At 39.0% G+C, this 22,625-nt stretch overlaps 1 protein-coding gene across 9 annotated transcripts in view; it reads right to left on the reverse strand.

Moving 5' to 3' along the window:
- The window catches only part of ALCAM (activated leukocyte cell adhesion molecule), a gene marked incomplete at its 3' end in the record, with an annotated part of 113,606 nt that overhangs the window by 25,401 nt on the left and 65,580 nt on the right, over window positions 1-22,625 (reverse strand). For 5 of the 9 annotated variants that reach the window (XR_014009410.1, XM_081198997.1, XM_081198995.1 and 2 more), the window contains exons 2-11: window positions 17,312-17,412; window positions 14,538-14,757; window positions 13,566-13,630; window positions 10,424-10,511; window positions 9,718-9,897; window positions 8,430-8,557; window positions 7,441-7,570; window positions 2,996-3,108; window positions 982-1,117; window positions 523-650 (exon numbers count right to left, since the gene is read on the reverse strand). Coding sequence is in view for 8 of the 9 variants with exons in the window: in XM_081198997.1 (XP_081055123.1) it covers window positions 523-650; window positions 982-1,117; window positions 2,996-3,108; window positions 7,441-7,570; window positions 8,430-8,557; window positions 9,718-9,897; window positions 10,424-10,511; window positions 13,566-13,630; window positions 14,538-14,757; window positions 17,312-17,412 (1,289 nt within the window). Of the gene's footprint in view, window positions 1-518; window positions 651-981; window positions 1,118-2,995; window positions 3,109-7,440; window positions 7,571-8,429; window positions 8,558-9,717; window positions 9,898-10,423; window positions 10,512-13,565; window positions 13,631-14,537; window positions 14,758-17,311; window positions 17,413-22,625 lie in introns of all 9 variants that reach the window. The other 4 variants (XM_081198996.1, XM_081199001.1, XM_081198999.1 and 1 more) reach the window with 1 other exon arrangement.

A 22,625-nucleotide genomic window follows, 5' to 3' on the forward strand; every position in this document is an offset into this window, starting at 1 on the left:
GCCTGAAATCAAGGCAGTGAGGGTGGCTGTAATCCTAATCCCATTTACTTTGGAGTAAATCCACGGGATTTACTTCTGAGTAGAAACATTTGGAATTGCAGCTGTTGATAGTTTCGTGATGGGCCATTAAACACTTGATTAGCTTTGTCTTTAAAGTGTCAGGAGAGAAGAGTTGTTTTGATGTGAAAGTCTAACTGACTACCCCTCTAGAAACTAAATTAACTTGGAAAGGGAAGACACAAGGAACATAACTGATTTGTAAATATCTGTTGATAGCTGAAACATGTATCTCTACTGTGTGCTACAAAAAATACACATTAAAATATGTATATTTCCTCATCAGCGGATGGTAAACTGGGACACAGACATGTGCAAAATAAATCAATTACAATGGAATGGAATACACAAGATGGAAGTGTGAAGAAATATTGGAATGGATTTAGGTATGTTTGCATGCCTCTAATATTTGTCTTTTGCTATGACTGAAAGGAAAATGCAAGAAGTAAGGAGAAAATTACTTGCTTTATTTATGACACCTCCACTGCTAGTCCATTGTACTGCTGGTTTGGGAAACCCTTCCACATGGCAGGCTATCATTTTATATGATCCATCTGTGCTAGTTCTCTTTGTCATTTTGATCTGTGGTTTTCCTTAAAAACAAAATGGATAATTTCTTGAATTGTTCTTCCTACTAAATTCCCAAGGGATTCGAAAACAATAATAAAATTGTAATACAATTTAAAAATAAACCAAGGTATAAAGTAATTCACTTAAACTATCATATTTAAACCAAGAAAGACCAAAAGTTTGAAAACTGTACAAAATATTTTTTTAAAAACCAGGCAAACATACACATTTTTATCTTTTAAAAATATGCAGGCTCAGACTTGAGTGCTGTTTTTCTGGGAGGGCAATTCAAAGTGATGAAGCAACATGAAAATTAGAGTCAACATTGTAAGATAAAGAGTCAGCCTCACATACCTTCTACTATCAACGTAAGAATTTGCCTTTTCTTTAACCCTTCAACTTCCTGTAAAGTAGTTTCGCAGATGTAATTTCCTGCATCTTGGTACTGTAAACTTGAAAACGATGGACTTGCTCTCATTCTTGTATTGTCCTGATAAAAAGGAAAAAGCTAAGCAGTGCAAATTGAAGTCATGCACACCTTTGGTCAAGGTGGTCAACAGATTTATTTATTTTTTAAATGCACTGTAGTACAACCAACTCACAGTGTTAACTACTTGGAGAGACTACCTAATTTTCCAGCAGAAGACCTTGGATTTTGCTTCCCCTACAAAACTGTTGTTATATATTAGTTTAACGTTAATGTGATTTGTACCCCTCCCCCACTTTTTTAAATCTAAAAAACAAACAATCACACCTTGATATTCTCAACCACTCCATCAGTTAAAGTGATAAAATGTTTATTTTGAAGATTTATACCATGTCTTGAAATACAATGATTCTCAAGTTGCCCAACAGCAGTTTGTAATTATATTCCCCCACCACCATTAAAAAAAACCTCTCATGTGTACAAAAAACCTCAGCAGCTTTTGTCCTTTTCCTGATGGATGGGAATCAGGGGTGCTTCCCTTTAGTTATTCACTCCCAGAGTAACCAAGACTTGAAACAACATTTTCTCTCTGGTAGGTGGGGATGTAGTTGGGGATGAAGTTGCTTTCTTCATTGGTTGATAGATGGGCCAGACTGGTATTACCCTTGCTAAGAAACAAGCGGTGTAACCTCTCAGTGGTTCTTAGACCTGGTGAAGCTGAATGTTTTCTTTCATTCATAAGGGTTAATAGCTATAACACTTGCACATTACAACTCCTGGTGACCTGGCATCAGCTTTGAAGGCAGAGACAGTGTCACAGCAGTAATGCTGCAGGATGAATAGCAAAGATAGTTACTAGGATTCCTTTCCTGAGTGAAATTGGCACAAACTCATGTACCCAAACAGTAGTGGCCCACTGTTAAAACTAAGCTAGGGGCTAAGGCAGACATAGGCAAACTCGGCCCTCCAGATGTTTTGGGACTACAATTCCCATCATCCCTGACCACTGGTCCTGTTAGCTAGAGATCATGGGAGTTGTAGTCCCAAAACATCTGGAGGGCCGAGTTTGCCTATGCCTGGGCTAAGGCTTCTTTGCGAGGCTCATGTATTCTCCTGATATTGTCAGCCTTTCCTGCCTTCTCTTACCCTCAACTACAGCTGGCTTGCCCTGAATCTATAGAGCTGGAATGAGGGGGCCTGTGGTTCTCCAGGTGCCGCTGAACAACAGCACCCCCATCAATCTCAGCCTGCATGGCCAGTAGTCAGGAATGCTAGCACTTGTGGTCTAACAACTTATTGGAGAAGACATGTTCTCCATCCCTGCTATTCACCACAATCTGTAGGTCATTTGAACCCTGCTGTTCCCAAAGACCAAGTATGTGAGGGGAAACATAGAAAACTACCTTATACAGCATCAGACCACTGGTCTCTCTAGCTCAGTACTGTCTAAGTTGGCAGTAGTTTTCTAGGTGTTCAGACAGAGCCCTTCCCCAGCCCTGGAGATGTTGGAAATTGAACATGGAGCATAGGGGAATTGCTACTATCTTTTACTGCAGCAAAAGTAGCTAGAACTACAAGTATCCAACCCACTCCCACTTTTGAGCAAGGCTATTTATTCCTGTGTGTTTCTGGAAGCCATTACAAACATATAATTACCTAATTTTACAAAAAAAACACCCCAAACTGATCAGATTTGAACAAGCTTCCACATCTGCTATTCCTTAAAGACCTGATAGTGCACTACATCTTAACATATTCAAAATGATATTTAATCATATTGATATTGAAGTGTGATTTAATTTAATTTGTATGTAGATAAAAGCCTCCTTTTGAAGTTCCGGGTAGAATGCTGCTTATTGTTCTTTAAAGCCAGATGAGATCTAAAGAGTTAGCAGCTGCAATGAGCAGGTTGACAATAGCAGGGTTATTAACAATATTTACCTTCAGCCAGAATACAGTGGCATTTCTACTGGAAGAGATTGTGCAGGATACAGGCAGTGCTTCTCCAATCTGCTTAATAACTTCTCCACTGGGAGTAAGTGACAAATCCAGATCTGTTGGGGGAGAAAGCACTGTCAGATAAAAGTCTCACAAATGTGGCTCATTTAGTGAGCTTACAGAAGGGGGGGGGGCCTGTCAGCTAATTCCAGTTAAACTGCATTTTCTCAAAGTCTCAGTCAATTCCCTCATACAATAGGACAGAAAATAATCTCCAAAAGAAGGAAGCAAAAATATTTGCACATCTATGTAATTATTCAGTAGTAGAAAGTGAAACACCACATTTCCCTGGCTGTATCACTTGACAAACAAAAGGGATTTGTGAAGAAAGACAACTATGTGAAGTGGGTAGATGGTGGGATGCATACAAGGAGGGTATTTGTGTGTGAATGTTTTTGTTAGATGTGAGTGTTTCTGTTAGTGGTGAAGGTGAAACCTGAATAGTAATCTTAAAATATAAAAATAATCTTGTATAATGGTCAGAAGGATGGCAGGTTTTGTTCTGAGATGTGTGTAGCATTTCCTTACTATGGGATTAATAATAATAATAATAATAATAATAATAATAATAATAATAATAATAATACCCTGCCCATCTGGCCGGGTTTCCCCAGCTGCTCTGGGCAGCTTCCAACAAAATATTAAAAATACAATAAAAACATTAAAAACTTCCCTAAAAGTCAGTTATTTATTTCACTGAGATATGATAATAGGGCATTCCACAGGGCAGGCACCACTACCGACAAGGCCCTCTGCCTGGTTCCCTGTAACCTCACTTCTTTCAGTGAGGGAACTGCCAGAAGGCCTTCGGCACTGGACCTCAGTGTCCAGGCTGAATGATGGGGGCAGAGACACTCCTTCAGGTATACTGGGCCAAGGCCCTTTAGGGATTTAAAGGTCAGCACCAACACTTTGAATTGTGCTCGGAATGATGAAAACGAGGGTGGTGGTGGGGAATAAAAGGCATTTATAAGCAGCTTCCTCCTCTACTGGCTTTGCTTTCAGGGGACATTCTGGAACCCCAACTACTTCACTGAAAAAGTTATAACCCCGAGAAAATTTCCTAGATCACTTTGCCACTATTTGAAGTGAACTCCAGTTGAAGTGACACATATTTCCATATTTTAGTTTAGCACTAGTAATTACTTAAAAGCTATGGAAACAGATAAAGCGCCTTCCACAGTCTCTGGTCGCCTTCTCTCATTCCACTAGACCCGTACAACTTTGATAACCACCAAAAAAATGTCAACGTATCTGGTTAGGCAGACCAAAGTTCTCTAGCTTTATTACATTGTCAGTACTAAAGTGCTTCATGTTCCTTAAGCTTGCAAACTCCTCTTCCTGTATCTTCACCAGTGAGAGAAGCAAGAGCTCAAGTCTCTCAACAGGAAAGTGACATCATCTACATTTTTCATTTACGGACTCCATTAGGAACAGTGTTAAAGGAAGCACAGAGCCAGAGGGTGCAAGAGAGAATGCAAAGCTATACGCTGCTACGGTAACTGTCCTTATTTATAGCTAGTAATACCTGCAACATGACTGATACAGGCCTAATTTCTTTACTGTCAGTGGACCAAGGAATGCTTATCTTATCTGCCTCTGCAGCTGCTTACCTAGCAGACCATAAGCATATACAAACACTCTAGCAACTGCTGTCAAGTCCCATCCTGCTTCTCCCCACACCTCCCCCCTAATGTGATCCCCGATTCAAAGCCATAAAACACAGGACAACATATCCTATGACTACTACTTCTTTATCCTGAGTCAGGGACTGAGCTTGCTCTTTTAAGTTCCCCAAATTCCCTCTAAGCGCTATGTAACCATGGGAGGAAAGTGAAGCAAAAGACTGTCCCCGTCCCAAGGTAATTTTCTTTCTATGTTTCCTCATTTATTTGAAGCTGGCTAAAACCTCAGATTGAGTGCCCAGAAAAGATGAGCTGCATTAAAATCTTGTCACACACATGAGATGAAACAGGAACGCATTAAATTATTGGCCTCCACCTAGGAAAGACTGAAACTTCGTGGACTAATCCTTGCACCACCAGCCAGGCCACCACATGCATCTTTCATGATTGAGCCCCCACTCGGCCAATGCCATCATCCTTGATCTGCTCTTCTACACAGTGAAATTTGGTGATGGTTTATCCCAACTTGGTGAAAATATAGACATGATGCTTAATTAAAGTTATTGCCATCTAATATTTTATATTGAAACAAAAGTTTAAAGTACAGGCAACAAAAAAGAACACCCTATATTTCAATATAACACTGGCAACAACCCCGAAAAATAAAAATTATTATTATTATTATCCCATGGATATGCCTGTAGGATGAGTGAGACTAACAAAATGCCTACTATCTAATGAAAAATAGATAACTAATATTTAATTAATAAGGGACATAGTGCTATATAGCACATTTCAAATCTATATTTAACATAACATATATAATAATAATATAATAATATATATCATAATCAGAAAAAATTAGAGGGATTTGTACTTGACTGGATTTGATCAGAAGCTGTAGGAGCTTCCACATGGGACATAAATGGAAACCATAGTGCCACAATCCCATTTTGTTTTAAAGGATTCGTGCCTGCTGCATCTGCCAAGCAAGTTTGCAGAGTCCCAAATTTTATCATTCCATTGGTGTTTCGATGGTTGCTTTGGAAACTTCTAATTACATGCTATGCATGACTTTGCCACTGTATGCAATTGCTTAAGAAGCTTTTTATGCAGGAAGAGTCCACAGCTCTGAGAAACACTTAGAGATCATGTGCAGGGGGGCCTTGATATTCCTTCTATCTATGCTACACCCCTTTTCCAATCAATTCTGTAAATATATTTTGCACTGGTGATCCTTTGATCTACAGGTTTGTTTGATAAAACTTGCATTTGATGTTGCATGAAGAGAAAAAGGAATGTTTGAAAAATTACAAAAGATTGTGGGGGGGGGTTGGGGTTTTTTTTGGGAAGAAACAACCTGTGCAATTGCTACATTAACGGATTATTAGAAAACATGATTGCTTGTAGCTGCTGTATTTAAAACAAGTCAAATTTTAATTTAGTGCTAGCAAATAATCAATCTGTGTTGCAGTGCACATGCAAAGTAAGAAAGCGACAATGCAAAAACTGGCTCTTCCATATTGCTAAACCACTATGAATTAAGTATTATTTAAATAAATGTGTGAAATGCCCACACTTGTTTATATTGTTACATTATACATTAGTTTTTGTATTCTCCTTTTTGTATTTTCATCCATCCAATATGATTTTGTAAATCATATTGGATGGACCTTCTCTTGAAAGTCAGACCATAAATATGGTAGGGGAAAGTGGAGTTATACTTGTTTGCAAGTGCCTCCATAGCAATGTCCCTTCCATTTGGAAATATTAAAATGTCAGGAAAATGATTAGCTTGAGGATTGCCCCATACAGTGGCGTCTCTTACAAGATGGATAATCATTTGCGGTACTAGTTTCTCAGGTAGGAAACAGCAAGGGGATAGAAGACAACATTCAAGTCTGAATTTTATTATTAAATCAATAACTTTAAAAGATGTAAAAGAAAGTTTCCTGGTTATAAAATGCTGGGTTATTTTACATCCAGCAAAAACATTTCTAAAATCCAATAGCTGAAAGACCACATTGTAGCTGCTGAATAATACATTTGTTCCCCCTTATCCAGTTTTTTAAATTATCAGATTTGTAAAATCCCAATAGAAAGAAATGAAAATAAATTGCATGAAGTTTTAAAACGAAACACCAGTGAATCACAGAAAAGCACATAGCACATCACTAGAAGCAAGAAGGAATGATATGTGTATATAATTTAATCACCAGCCTGAGTTGCACATCCAAGCTTTGAAAAACTTAAGTTAGCACATGAAGACTGCATTCTAAATCAAGCTAAGCTATGATTTGACCCCAGCTGCCTCCTGGACTCTCAAGTTCCTTCCATATGGCAAAGTTTAGAAGCTTTTGCTTCTGCTTTTATCTAATTGCATTTTTTGTGTGTGTTATCAAGACTGACAAACTGTGGTTAGCATTAACAAGCTCATTTCAAACCATGGTTTTTGAAGCTGACTTCTTTAAACTAACCACATTTAACATGTCCTCCAGTTCTGGGTGTGGAAGTCAAAGCTTCCAAACGTCTCCTGACTGTGTGGGGGCAGGAAGGGGGGGGGGCGGATAAGCCAAGAAAAGGCTATGCTCATTCATGTCTCATTAAACCATGGTTTAGCATGATGTCCAAAAAAAGCCATTGAGTTGCCTTGACCTGACCCCTATAAAAACACTTATATTTGGCATGGAACATGCTAAGAAAGGACATCTGTTATGAAATAACATGCACTTTTAAAAGGAAAACAAAGACAAAACTACTTACAATGTACTGTAATTATAGTGGAATCCATCAAACTCTCATCAGTCAGTGAACATCTATATTCCCCTGTTGCATTTCTTCTAACATCAGTCAGTACATAAAGACTTGAACTTCTTATAGGGTCTGGTTCCCCCTTTTAGAGAAAGTTTAATAGAGAAATTTACTAATGAATGAAAATAATGTTTCTATTTTCTGCAGCTACTTTTATTGCAGCAAGACTATAGCAGTATGACAGACTTCACTTCTCTTTCAATGAAGAGTACAAACCATCATGGTCAATTTTTAGTGATCAATTTTATATTTTGATAAGTAGTGTAATTATCTGGATTTTCACCAGATAAAATATGAAAATGTCGACACCCAGACATTGTATTAGATTTTATATTACCGTTGCTAGATGTGTGATATCATAGAATCCATTCACTGTTGCACAATTTCAGAATGGTTGAAAATGAACAAAAATTTGAGAGATAGCTTGAAAATAAGAGTTAGAATCATAGAATCATAGAGTTGGAATAGACCACAAGGGCCATTGAGTCCAACCCCCTGCCAAGCAGGAAACACCATCAGAGCACTCCTGACATATGGTTGTCAAGCCTCTGCTTAAAGACCTCCAAAGAAGGAGACTCCACCACACTCCTTGGCAGCAAATTCCACTGTCGAACAGCTCTTACTGTCAGGAAGTTCTTCCTAATGTTTAGTTTGGACTGTGTAAGTGGAAAAAACCCCACTACAAATAATTTCAGCTCCTTGCTGTTTTAAATACCCAAAATTATTAACATGCATATTCTTTCATGTCTTAAAACAATGTCATTTTAGGAAAATGTGCATAGAAAATGCAATAAGTCGAAAACTGCTACACCTAGATTGGCAAATTATAAATGTTTCTTCAGAGTAGTGTTTAGTATAGGCCTATTTTGTATGTAACACTAAACCATACCACCCCCCTCCTTGCCTCACCACCCAAATCATGGCAGGTAGGCAATACTTACAGGAATGTAGAAGAAAAATTCCTGAGGTGGAGGATTACCATTTCCTGAACATTTTAGGGTGATATTATCACCTTCTTTAATGGTATTTCTTTCTGTAAGTACTTGAATTTTAACCTTTTCTGTAGGATCTAAAAAGACAGATGTTTCAGTTTTTTTATTTAAAAAAACCCCTCAGTCTCTTCCATATACGTAAAGTGTTTAACAACATTAAGTATCACAATAATGAAGAGGCTTACATACCCCTTTCTGCTTCAAGAGCTACATGCATAAAAAAGTTAATGAAAAGCCTATTGCACGATCCCACCACACAGTCGCCCTGGCAAGAACTAAGGCCTTCTACTCTCCAAGCAGGTAATGACACAATATGCCTGTGTTTTGTGAGTCAATGGGCATTGCTCAAATGAGTTGTTACATTGCAGAATTGTAATCTGTGACTTTTTCTCCAGGAAATGTGTGAACCAGGCTAGGGTGTTATTAATTACAGAATACCATTCAATAGTTGCCTACAACAGTCACATCCAAAATATGTGTGACTACTGGAGCCATGTTGGTAATGCTTCCAGAAGATAGTTCAGGTTTTTCCTAAGTACCAAATGGAATACCAATTTAACCAGTAATCATAGCAGGGCAGAAAATGCCCCTGCAAGTGAATAGGTGGTAACATTGCTGGTGTTCATTTGGTTTTGGGGTTGTGGGAATAGTGCAATGGTACCACTCAGTTTTTAGAAACAAAACAAATCATTTTTTAAAAGTATTGGAATCATGTGGACATGGGATATATTTTCTCATTGCTCGTTGTTCAACAGGTGCCCCAGGAGCTTGAAGAAGAGAATAGAATAGGCATTCCAAGCTGCAGTAGAAATGCTAGTTTGGGGAAGGCCATTAGCAACACATTATTTATGTCTGAGTGCATTTGAAAATGGGATTTTGCTGCAATAGGCAATGTCAAACTCCTTGCTACACTTTCCTTTTCAACCATTCCCTCCCATCTTGGAACCTTCTTCCACACTGCTCCATGTCCCTGAAACAGCCTCAACAAGTCAAACCCATCCTCAAAACACCCTTCTGCAGTGACACCTTCCCTAAATAACTATAGGGCAACCCATTTGTTCGCCATCCTTCCTGTCAGTTTCTGACCCCTAATTTGTTAATCCAATGAAAACTGCAAATTTATGTGCTAGGGAGAACCAATCCTAAAAGCAAAAACCACCACAAAACAATAATAGGAGGATCCCTCAAAGCAAACAGATGGTCTTTTAATGGTATAGAGACAGGTACTTATACTTACAGTGAATGTCAAAGGCTACTGATTCCGACCGTATTGTTTCTTGTCCTGTTGGTCCAAAATACGTCACCGAACAGGTAAACTGTGCATTTGTGTCATCCTTTGTTGGCTTATATTCCAAAGAAGATATCACGGTGTAGAGTCCAGTTGTTTGATTCACTTTTGTTTGTTCATTTATAACAGCTTTTGAAAGAAAATGTATGATTTTCAGCAACTTGAACAACTGTTGATTGTTGTTGTTTTTTCAGCCTGTCCTAATGATATTTTTCAATGTATGATGTGACAGTCACAGATACTCTTAAAAATGAACTGCCACTTTTGGGCAGACTGCAGAAAAAAAGAAGAAAGTAGGCAGGCAGTGTGTACAACCTAATCCTAAATATTTAGGATTAAGGTATAGCTGTTACACATTATTGGGATCAAAAACTTCCAGGTATGACATTATCAAAATAATATTTTGTACACTAATTACATTTTCAAACCCTTACATTTTCTGGGTCAAGTTACTGTGGGGATGGAGGGAGAAATGTGTATATCAAATCACAACAACAAGATGCAGTCAAAGAACTAAGTACAGCATTTTTGATAAAGATGGATAAATGCAGTCTAATTGTGAATTGTCTAAATGACCTGCTAAAATGATATGAGCCAACACCAATTTGTGAAGGAATGCAAATAAGAAGAATTCACACTCAATTCTAAAACTTACCTTCTTCAGTGGGCTGCAAAACAACTCCATTCTTGAACCACGTAAGGTTTCCCTTTGGATAACCATCTTGAGAGACACATTCCCCAAGCTTAAAAATGCAAAGAATGTTCAAATTATTACAGTTTTGTCTTCATTTATAGCTACATTTATAGCCATTGGATCCAACATATCCAATAAATTTAATTTGTTCTCTGCATTGCTGCTGCTGTAGTAGTAGTAGTAGTGTTTCTTACCCATCCAGAATGGGTTACAACAATAAAACATACAATTATAAAAGCAAATAAAACCAATAACTATAAAACACATAAAGATGATGTAAATATAACTGAACAGTATAAATTCAGCAAGAGTTTGGTGTCTCAAAACAAAATACCTTAACTATCAAAGGTATTTGAAAGGTATCAAAGAGGTCTGTCTTCAGTATACAGCAAAAGCTGTCCCACTAAGATTGCTTAGATGCACCTCTGTGGAAAGGTAGTTCCACAGTTTAGGGGCTAGTACAGATAAATCCCTCTTGAGGCCATCATTCCACACTCTTCTTCTCTCTTCTTCTTTGACAAGAAGCTGCTTGTCTATAGAGGGGAACTTACCTGACAACTGGTTTAATATTATAGTACAGAGGGTCAAACTGGATGAAACAACAATGGACATATTTCCCCTCCAAGTATCTCTCCAAGAGGTCCATAAGAAGCACAATCCTCCCCTTCTTCTTTGCTTTACCTGTCTGTTGCTCCACCCACTTCCCCACCCCGATTCCCAGCTCATTTCTAGTATTAGAAAAGTGACTAGAGCAACCAAACGCTCAGAGGTAAGACACAGGACGTGGAAAGATTCACCACTCCTTTCCTGCTGATATAAGAAAGATGGCCCATGTTGCCTGGGCCTAAATCAAAAGTGAGGGGAAATCACTGGGTAGGGGGAAGAATTAACAAAACAAATGGGCTTTTATGGTGGTCACCCTCATTGATGCACTTAGTGCGGCTGTATCTGGAAAAAGCAGGTATCTGAACAGCATTACTTGAGTCTCTTCAGGGTTTATAGGTATAAGGTGTGCTGAACATCCCAAACCACCTTCCTCAAAAAGCAACTTACACAATAAGAAATAACAATCAGGGTGTGTGTGTGTGTGGGAAACTACAGTGGTACCTCGGGTCCATACTTAACCTGAAACTGTTCTTAACCTGAAGCACCACTTTAGCTAATGGGGCCTCCTGCTGCCACCACACCGCCAGAGCACGATTTCTGTTCTCATCCTGAAGCAAAGTTCTTAACCTGAAGCACTATTTCTGGGTTAGCGGAGTCTGTAACCTGAAGCGTATGTAACCTGAAGCGTATGTAATCCGAGGTACCACTGGATTAGCTTCTATATGGCAGATTTTAATGGCAGACTTGTCCTGCCAGAGTCTGATTATTGCTTGAAAAAAACTTCTATCTGGATTTTCTTTGGGGAATGTGTTAAGTAGTGTTAAGTTAGTAGCCAGTCAGTTTTGTATTGTTTGTACAATCACAAAAACAAACAGGAGAACCCAAAAAAGCTGTATGTTGGCATTTGCTGAGCTCTCATCTGCTTTTGATTGGCAGCGTCTATGGGAAAAATCAGTTACTTCATTGGGTCAACAACTGATGTTTCTTACGCAGCAGATGTAGTCCAACAATAATGTTAACATTTGAACTGGGACCTGTGTGTTTTCTTTCAGATTCAGTATTTACAAAATGGAACAGGTAAAACAAGGATGCGCTTTATTTACTCGCTACATAAATGATGCAGTTAAGAAACCTTCTTCCCCACCCTAATATAAATCAGCAAATGCCAGCACTCCTTTATATAGACATAGTGGCTCTGATTTCATTATCCCAAGCAGGTATGAGAAAAACTACTCTCTTAATTTGGGACTTATTGAAAGGAGGAATTATGGTAACACCAAATGGCTGTGTAAAAGGCAATAAGGAGCATAAATGAGTCATGCATGGTTGTCTCATTCAACAGCATCACTCATTTAAGCAGTGAGGGCCATAGCATATGAAACATCCTAGGCACACCAAGGCAATAAAATTCCATTTGCTCCTTTGTTGGGAACTATAGCAACACTTTATTATACTAAGGGTCATTGTATGTTAGAACCAATGATAAAAGTTTTTGTTACTACAGCCTTATCTTGCTTGTTATTTGGTGGTGAGTTAGTCAAAGGTTGTGGATTTTTCATATGCATACACTGTGTCTTAAGTTAATTATAACATTAATTTTTTAATAATAGGGGTTGCTGCACCTGTTAGCCAACCCCACCAACAACTTTGCAACCCTCTTGCCCCACAGCTGGCCAACCCTTCATTCCTTTACACCTGACAACCTTTATAACCCCACACAACTTGTTCCATCTCATCCAGACACAGTTCAACCCAAACCCTAAACATCTTGCCCTAATCCTCAATTTAAAGGGGGTGGGTGTAGCTTCTGTAACTTCACCCTCTGAAGTCCCTTCTACCCACCTTTGAACAGTTTGCTTGGGCCACCTGCTACTTGTGCTGCTTGCTTGATCAGCTGCCTGCTGTTCTGTTGTCATGCTGGAGCTATTGTGGTCATGTGAACTGCAGCTGACAACAGCCTTACTGTTTTACTATATTCAAAATAAAAAAATTCCTTCCAGTAGCACCTTAAAGACCAACTAAGTTAGTTCTTGGTATAAGCTTTCGTGTGCATGCACACTTCTTCAGATACGAAAGCTTATACCAAGAACTAACTTAGTTGGTCTTTAAGGTGCTACAGGAAGGAAATTTTTTATTTTGACTATGGCAGACCAACACGGCTACCTATCTGTAACTGTTTTACTACATAGCAAGGTTAGGGGTATTACATATTTCTCTTTAATACAGAACACTCAAGTAATAAATCCATAATAGGCCAAATCCTATCCAGTATTTTGTTTCATTTATTTATCAACCCCCTTTTTGCTTCAACCTTTAGGGTTTTATGTATGTTCCTCAGAGGCTTTGGATTTGGAAATAGCAATATACATTTGTATGGAGCTTGTAGGTTGTATTAATTAGCCCAGGGAAGTTTGTATTGATGATTGTTTACAATGGCTGTTTACAACATGGGGAAAGCAGACAATTTGAAGGAGTTTAACAGAGAAGGCTCACTTACCGTTTTTAGCTGTTCTGTTTCTAAAAATGTTGCTCGACTTATAATTTCAGGCTGTGATGGTTGTTCTGTAATTTAAATAAATAAATATTGAACTATCACATCATAAATTGTTAAGATTTGAGCTATGTTTCCAGAAATTTAGTTACGTGCCATCATCATCATCATCATCCTGCGGCTATAGGGCGGTAAATAAATTGAATCAATCAATAAGGCAATTATGACTTCTGCAGCCCATTCTTACAGGCTAAAAGAGGTATTGAGGAAAGTATTATATTATATATCTTATTAATTAAAATCATTTATATACCAATTTTCCATTCAGTAAACAAAGCAGTGCACTGGGGCTTGTCCCTAAAATTTATATATTCTTTGACTGCAGTCCAAAACAAAGCTATTTCTGTAAAGGGAAAATTCTTCATGGAAAGGGTTTTTAACCCCCCACCTTGCTTACAGGATTGTGGCAAGGTCTCTGGAGGCTCCCGTGAGATCTCAGACAGCCCCATGAGATATTGCGGGAGGTTCCCAGAGCCCTCATGAGAATGTTCCAGGGCCTGTAAGCAAGGTACAGGGCATAGAAGCTATTTTTGTGCAAGGGAAACCCTGTGGAGGAGATCTCATGACAGCCCCCAGAGCCTGGTAAGCAGGGATCTCCTGCCATTTATTTGCAATCTGTGTAAGCTTGCAATTGCATAAGTGAATTAAGTTTAAATTGAGATTCACCTGTATGCATATCTAGAATTGTCACCATCATGCCTTTAACACTTTGCTTGCTTGGAGCAGAAGTGAACATTTGAAGTTCCCTTTTAGACACCAGTAGCTAAAATTTGGTTATACGAATGCTATAAACAAAATTACAGAACACCTGACCCATCTGTATGGTTTATTGACATCTCATGCTAGGAATTTTCTATGTAAAGGCCACACACTAGTGAACATCCTTGTTGGTAGGTAATAAGATTACTTGGTACTTACTGAACACCTTTACTATTGTAGGTTGTTCAAAGACATTATCCTCTGTTACAAGCATGCACACAAATCTCTTTTCATCACTGATTCTTGCATTACTAATTGATAGTGTATAATTTTCAGAGAGATTTAATCTGTCTTTGTATTCCAGGACATCGTCATACTGTACGGTTTTTTTGGTTGCAGATCGGAAGGCAATAAACTCCGAAGCCTTGTTTGCCATTTCCTAGAATAAAAGAGTCAAAGTCTATTAGTGTATTCTTATCTATCTAGTACCCTCTCTAAAATTACACAAAAGAAATTATGAACTGATTAAATCATACTGAATTTGTAAGGGCACTGCACCAATCATTCATTCAAGAGCAATACAACTGCAGATTCCTATGAGAGGTGGTGGATGCTCCTTGCAGGTTTTTAATAACAGCACTAACTTGGCCCACTCACTGCTCACCTCTAACTCCACATTACTTATGAACATTATTTAGCATTATTTAAAGTGTCAGTCCCAATACAAATCCTTGGTGGACCCCACTACCATTGTGAAAACTGTCCACTTATTCTTACTCTCTGGTTCTGGTTCTTTAGTTGATTCTTAAGGGGAACCCTCCTCTCATACCATGACTGCTAAGTTTACTCAGGAGTCTTCAGTGAGGGAGTTTATCTAGGGTTGCCATGCATCCAGAATTTCCCAGACATAGCCAGTATTCAGCCCTTGTAAACAGTGTCCGGATAAAAATCGCTAAAATCCGGGCATATGGCAGCCCATGTCAGTAGTGTGGTTTTTGAGATTCTGCAAAAAAACCCGCAACAACTCAAAGCTCAATAACTTTTGTGTCTGGATTTTCACTTTTTGAAATATGGCAACCTTAGTTTATCAAGCTGTTTGAGAGTGCACAATGTATAATGGATTATCTTGAGCCACATGCTTATTTGACAAATCCCAAAGAACTCCAGAAGCTTAGTTAGATAGGATTTACTTTGTAGAAGCCCGGCTGGTTCATCAACAAAACCTGTTATTCTGTATGCTTGGTAATTTTATCTTCAAAGATGCTTTCACCAGTTTTTTCTGGGAAAATGTTAAGATAACCAGCCTGCAATTTCCATATCTCCCTGGGTCCCTTTTTCAAAATTGGTGTTACTTTGGCTTCCAAACCTGAGAATTGGAAAGTGACCGGTCTTAGGAACATATTATTGGTAGAAGATCACAATTTCACATTTCAGTTTTCTTGGATGTGTGCCATCTGTACCAGTGATTTATCCCATTTATTTCATCTTAAAGGCCCAGAACTCTCTTGTCACCATTATTTATTAGAGGAAAGACTGAGAGAGATATATACTAAGGCAGTCCAATGAGAAGTGAGCATGTTCAGTAAGCACTGAATGGTGAAAAATTGCTGAGGGTAGGGGAAGAAAAACCAGAGGTATAATAAAATTGAATGGCTGGAAACCTGGACAGAGAGCATACCACACTTTGACATTTGGTCACAGGCCTACTTTAATCTGATCTCCATGCGCCAAGTGCCTGGTCCATCAGTAGCTACAATAGTACCCCTCACAATCAAACGATATCAAAATGCTTGGCAAAACTTAAGTTTGCTGCGTACACAAAACAATTAGAAAAAAACCCCTTGGTGGGGAGAGACAGAGAGATCAAAAATGGTGTGGTCATTGGCTATGGAGTCCTGATTGACTTTGAGGTGATAGAGTAGGGAAGTGAAAGGTCTTTGAGGTGATAGAGTAGGGAATTGAGCCAGTGTGGTGTAGTGGTTAAGAGCGGTAGTCTCGTAATCTGGGGAACTGGGTTCGCATCTCTGCTCCTCCACATGCAGCTGCTGGGTGACCTTGGGCCAGTCACACTTCTCTGAAGTCTCTCAGCCTCACTCACCTCACAGAGTGCTTGTTGTGGGGGAGGAAGGGAAAGGAGAATGTTAGCCGCTTTGAGACTCCTTCGGGATAAAGCGGGATATCAAATCCAAACAACTCCTCCTCTTCTTCTTCTTCTTCTTCTTCTTCTTCTTCTTCTTCTTCTTCTTCTTTCATTGAAGGAACACTGAACATGAGCACTCCACATGGCAACACTTTGTTGCAAGCCCTACTTGTTGGTCTCTATCAGAGCCTAGTCTTCTTTTGGTTACTTTGCTGTATTAACCAAACAACTGCATTGACACTTTGGTTTGATACTAACATCAGCTTGACGTTTTGCATTCCTAAAACCTCTGTGTACTGCACTGGGCTTATTCACATCAATGCATGTACACACTCTTTTACACCTATTTTTGCAGAGACCATCAAGGAAAGTCATTCTGTGACCCTGAGCATGATATATATCACAATTGTAGGTTTTGTTAACATCAGGGAGAACGGCTTGTTTATCCTACAGTAGCCTCAGGGAACCTCGACAATTGTATCACCACTCTGCGGTGCCTTTATTAGGTCCCCTTTGTAAACTCTATGCACTTTCAGATGCAAAATGAAACACATTCATTGATTCTGTTGACTCAACTCACATTACTGTAGTGAGCATAAAATGCAGCAGTGTGTGCAACATTCTGAACATAGTAAATAGATGCTGATAACTTTTTCACTGCAATGAATCACTTTCTATAACAAGCAAATTATACATCTCAAAATTACTCAGTGCATATTGATGGCTCTTATCTCCCTAAGTGTGACAAGTCCTTAACATGCATCAGCTCAATTATACTTATTCTCACCACCAGTCTCACAAACTTGTCCCCACATTGCAATAACAGAAATAACGGGATATAAGCTATACTTACATATTTCCATTTTCCAAACCTAAGATCATTAGGAACTTCTAAATGGCAAGGCAAAATAATGGCATCTCCATATACTGTGTTTACTGTGTACAATCCAAGTCCTATTAAAAAGGAAGAGAGAGGAATATTTAATGCACTGTATTTTATATTTATGGATTCCAGTTAATAGTTTGTCTACTGCTAAAAACAACAACTTTTGTCTTCAAAATCTAGTAAATTTATTCTTTAATTTACTAGGAAAATGTAAACTAAACATCAATTTCCTTTATTTGTACAACATACTGCACTCGGTGGAAGATTTCTTCATGGACGTTTTAAAAAAGTGAGACTAAAGTTGGCTAGATCCCTGGGGCAGTAGCTGCTTTAGGAGAACAATGGGGGACAACAGCCTCGACATTTTGTAAAGTAGAAGAATCAGTTCAATTTAGCAAACCCATTTTCACTTATCTTGAAGACAAAATTGGCACAGCCGAGAGGAGATTCATTTATAGGTCCTCTCCAGAGTAACTAACACACCTTCGGCTTGATTCAGAGTGCATTACAATTAATTGAACTCCGTGAAGTGTACTGAATTATATTATGAGGCTATTTCTTTGTCAATGGAAGAACTGACTTTTTTTAAAATACAGTGGTATGGAATTCATACATTACAGAAAGGTTGAAAGAGCAACAACAGTAAGTCCCCTCTGACCTAGTCACAGCAGAAAACATAAGCAAATGCTGGGGTCTTGGGGTCTCAGGAGTCCTCACTGCTACCTCACCCTCTGTTTTGGGGGGCCTTGTGCCAATTTGTTTCAGCATTTTTGGGTGGGTGGATCAATTGTCACTTTATGCTTCACCCCTTTCCACACCCACTATGTCCTTCATGCTTTCATTCATTTTGTGGGTAGTGCTTGAAACTACTTCCAGTGTGTTTCTGAACAAAGGAGTGTAGGCTTATCTTTCTTTCTGTCATCTATCTATCTACCTATCTATCTGTCTATCTATCTGTCTATCTATTTATTTATCTATCTATTGTTTTGAGCCCTTTGATATGTGCCAATCCAGAAACTGGCACAAGCAAGCCAAGTTAAAAATGTCTATGCCAGTTATTGCACAGCAGACCAAGTGTCTGCTGAAAATTTGCTTTCATTTAATCTCTGGCTCTGCTCATAACTATTTCTAGCTCGCTCCTGAAGGAGGAGTACAGCCTTATGTTTCGATCCCTCAGCTTTGCACAGTAAACTGCACAAGTGTGTGCTGAGAATGCAGAATAACTATGTGCTTTTGTGAGCATTTAAAATAATAATAATAATAAAAACCCAAGGTTCACACACAGTTTTCTGCACACATGCCCCATCGGTACTTAATCAGCATAACAGAATCAACCATTTGGAAGGCAGGAACAAACACAAAAAGAGACACCTACTGACATGAATGGGAGACCAACGTTGCTTCTCATATACAAATTCAAATACATTTGGGTGTGAACTACTTCAGTCTAATTCAAATGGTTGGGGGAATTGTATTAACAGCTAAATAATGCTCATTTGTGGACAAGCCCTCACTGGGCAGGTAGACAAGGGATGGACTATGCCACTGATACTCTACAGTCCATTTTGTTTGCATGCCAATCATGGATGAAGGAAAATCTTACATAGCCAGCAGAGAAATGTATGGGCAGCAGAGGACACTGAGTGATTTATTAGTCCTTCAACAGCCTACTTGGTAGAAAACAAATAATAATAATATTTCATAACAATTTCAAATCCAATATGGATAGCAACTGGGACAGAAATATCTACCTAGAGGGCTGGTTGAAAGAGGAAAGTCTCCAACAGATGCCAAAATGACGAAAAGGCTTAGTATTTCCATGGTGGCCATGAAGCAGAGGGCTTCATTCTTCAGCAGCTAGCATGGAAACACAGTTGACTAGTCTCTTAGATGGCTAATAAGAACTTTTCCGGGCTAGTAATTTTGTGGGCATAAGTAGTTTGGGAGCAAACACACTGTGCCAATTTACCAGAGGCATTCCTATTTTCTACTACTAGTCCCTGACAAAACACTGCCTCCGTTGGGCAACTTGGGGACTGCTAGTTTTCCTATCTGTCTGTTATCCTCCAACCCAGGCTGTAAATACTGCTGAATGGATATCTATTCTATAATAAGCATGTTCAGATCTATTGAGAGATAAGCGGTCTGTTAAGCATTCTTAAATTCTGAAGAATGCAGACCCCTAGGGGACCACAAATGAACACATAAATGTAATGAAAACCGCTATGTTCAATTTGCTAACACAGAAGCTGCAGGAGCCAGCTCAGGAAGGCTACACCAGCATAAATGACCACATACATACAAGCAGACAAATAATGGTTTCACTCTGTGCAGTAGGGCGAAATAAGTATGAAAACAGGAGTGTTACATATACTCAATAATGTCCCTATTTTCATCTATGTACAGAGATGCAAAAAAACCCCATAAACTGCGTTGCACTCTAATTGCCATCATAGACTTCAATTTTGTCAGCATTTGTTTAACATAAGGCAAATGATTGGCAATTTTCTACAGCATGTGAGAAGTCATGCATCCAGCCAGAATATTTTTTGTCATATTCTAAATTAAAATTTGTAAATCTCATCTAGAGCTAAAGTTGAAAACAGTTGTTTTCTAATTTAAAGGATGCAACACTAAGTCCACTAGATGGTGCTAAAGAAATGCAAAAATTGCAAGTTACATAAAGGATCCATATAATATTTATAGATTAATCACCATTTATCTTTTTTAAAAATCCCCCAAAAAGCTCACAGAGGAGAAAAACCATTCCCTAACATCAATAAAATTGTATTGCGAGGGTACAGGAAGAAGAATGGCATTTCAATTTGGCACTTCAAATCCTGAAATTCTGATATATTGCCAAGAAGAAGAAGAAACACTGTTTAGAGCCATTTCTCTCTTGAATAACATCACAGGAAAGTCCTGATCTTTTTTTTTTTTTAAAAAAAGAAAACAACACCACATAATTTTTAGAATTTTCACTGGGATGAACTCAGGTTGGTGACTGAACATTTTTCCAGCTGATAAAAAAGGTTATTTGCTCTCCTGCTAATGTACACTAAATGCCATCATGAAAAAAAAAATGTCCCATGGGACTTTCACTGTTGATCTTTTTGCTTTGCTTTCTAACAATGCATTTTAACCCCTCCAAGTTGCTACGGTAACAAGCGAACACTACCAGTCAACACAAACCTACAGGAATGTGAATGAAACCACTTTTAGGGGAAGATGTAGGCTGTCAGGACACAACATTACTAGTGAACATTCACACACACACACACACACACACACACCCCTTCTGATTTTTTTTATAAGCACTTCAAACACAGCAAGCTTGAAAGCAAAGACAAATGATGTGTCTTTGTTTGAAAGTCTAATGTACCCAACTGTATCTAAGTGACAAAACTGAACACAATCCATGTAGCACTTTGAAGGCTAGCAAATGTATTGTGGTGTTAAGCTTTCTTGGGCTAAAAACCTCCTTTGTGAGATGCAAGGACGATTACTCTTTACCTATCAGGCATGTCTGTGTACACACACGTATTTCTAAGTAGCACTGAAATGTGAACTAGATATGAACAGAAAGAAGCGGCTACAAAGGATAACGTTTCATGCAACAGATTAAGTAGTCTCTAGTTATGAAGGCTGTAATAAATGTGGCAATTTTTAAGGAAGAGTATTTGCTCTCCTGCTAATGTACATTTCGATGCACATTACAGAGAGTTCAATTGGAAGCATTCTGCTTAACTAATACAGCTGCCTTTCTGGAATTAGCTACCCAAAACAACATGGCTTGAATATGGGACTATAGCAATTCCACAAAATGCAGAAGTACTTTCAGTATAAATACCCCACCACATTTTTGCAGTAAGTCCTCCAACCAGTGGCGGAGCTTCATGCTCCGGCACCGGGGGCTCCAGCACCGGGGACAGAGAGCAGGTGGAGGCATGGTTGGCGTGCGTCCCGGGGCCATGATGTGCCGCCTGTGGGGGCATGCTGCCCTGCGGGGAAGGGGGGCAGCCATGATGCCACCCCACCAGGATCGTAGTGCCGGGGGCGGTGCTCTCCCCCCACCCCCTCTTCCTCCGCCCGTGCCTCCACTCAAAGAAATGGTTTCCCAGTAACTAGTACATAGTACAATAGCATAAAACATCTGTGCAGAACTTTGTAAAATAGCATGGTGGTCCCTAATGAACTAGTTTCTATCAGTAGGGAAAGGGTGGTGGCATTGCCATAAAATAGACCTGGAGCATAGGGTTCTTGCACTGATATTAGGTGATCTCATAGCACCCCAAATCCCCACAGTGGTACAGCAGAAACGTACCTATAAGGTTTCGTGTTAGAGTGGCTGTGCCATCCATGGCTTCTTGCATAGCAGCTAAAAGTACCACCGAAGTGCCCTTGGCAACCTAGAGCATAATGATTTGCTGAAAGCACACATATCTATTAAGGTGTCATAATGAGATTTTAATGATGGATGGGGCTGGTGTTTCATACTCTGCCCTATGGGGTGCCTCTTTATAGACAGTGAAACAAACCTCTATTTGCACTGCTCCAGAACTATAGCACTGGGTTCCCCTTCTATATTTATTCTTGCAGAGAGTATAAATACGTGTTGGAATACAGACTTCTGTAATAAATATTGAGCCAAAGTTCTACCATACCCTGTTCCTCTCCATCATATGATTACAGCCTGGCAGGGAGATAAACCTTTCCCACTTCAACCAACTTCAGCTGCTCTTTCCAAACACTTTGGGGTTAAGTAAATCTAGTATATATTTGGCAAACACACAAAAATCTTATTACTTCACACATTCAGTGTCAAAGTCCTGTCATCGAAGATATTTAAAGTATTTCTAGGGGAAACTCATTTGATGCCTTCACTGAGCCAGAAAATGTACTATGAAATAAAAATTCAGAATAGAGGACGACATGGTACATAGGCACCAGGCAAAGACGTTCCTCTTCAACCAGACCTTTGGCTGATTAAACAATCTATGGCCTATTAAATGTGTTTGTGGGAAGGGGATTATTGGGTTTTGTTTTGTTATTATGTTATGTATTCTGTGTTTTGATTTTACAATTTTATATTGTAAACTGGCCTGTGAATAATGATAATAATCCGTTTACCAGTGAACAAACAAGCTGGCATGTGTGCTCAGGAGCAGTGCTCTGAATCACCTGAACACATCATTGGACCCTCTTATTCCAGTACAATCCTATTATAACTTTTCAGAAGTGTCCCACTGAGTTTAATGGGGTTTACTTCTACTCAAATGGA

This window comes from Podarcis bocagei (assembly GCF_964188305.1).
Source record: "Podarcis bocagei genome assembly, chromosome: 6".
Taxonomy (NCBI): Eukaryota; Metazoa; Chordata; class Lepidosauria; order Squamata; family Lacertidae; genus Podarcis; species Podarcis bocagei.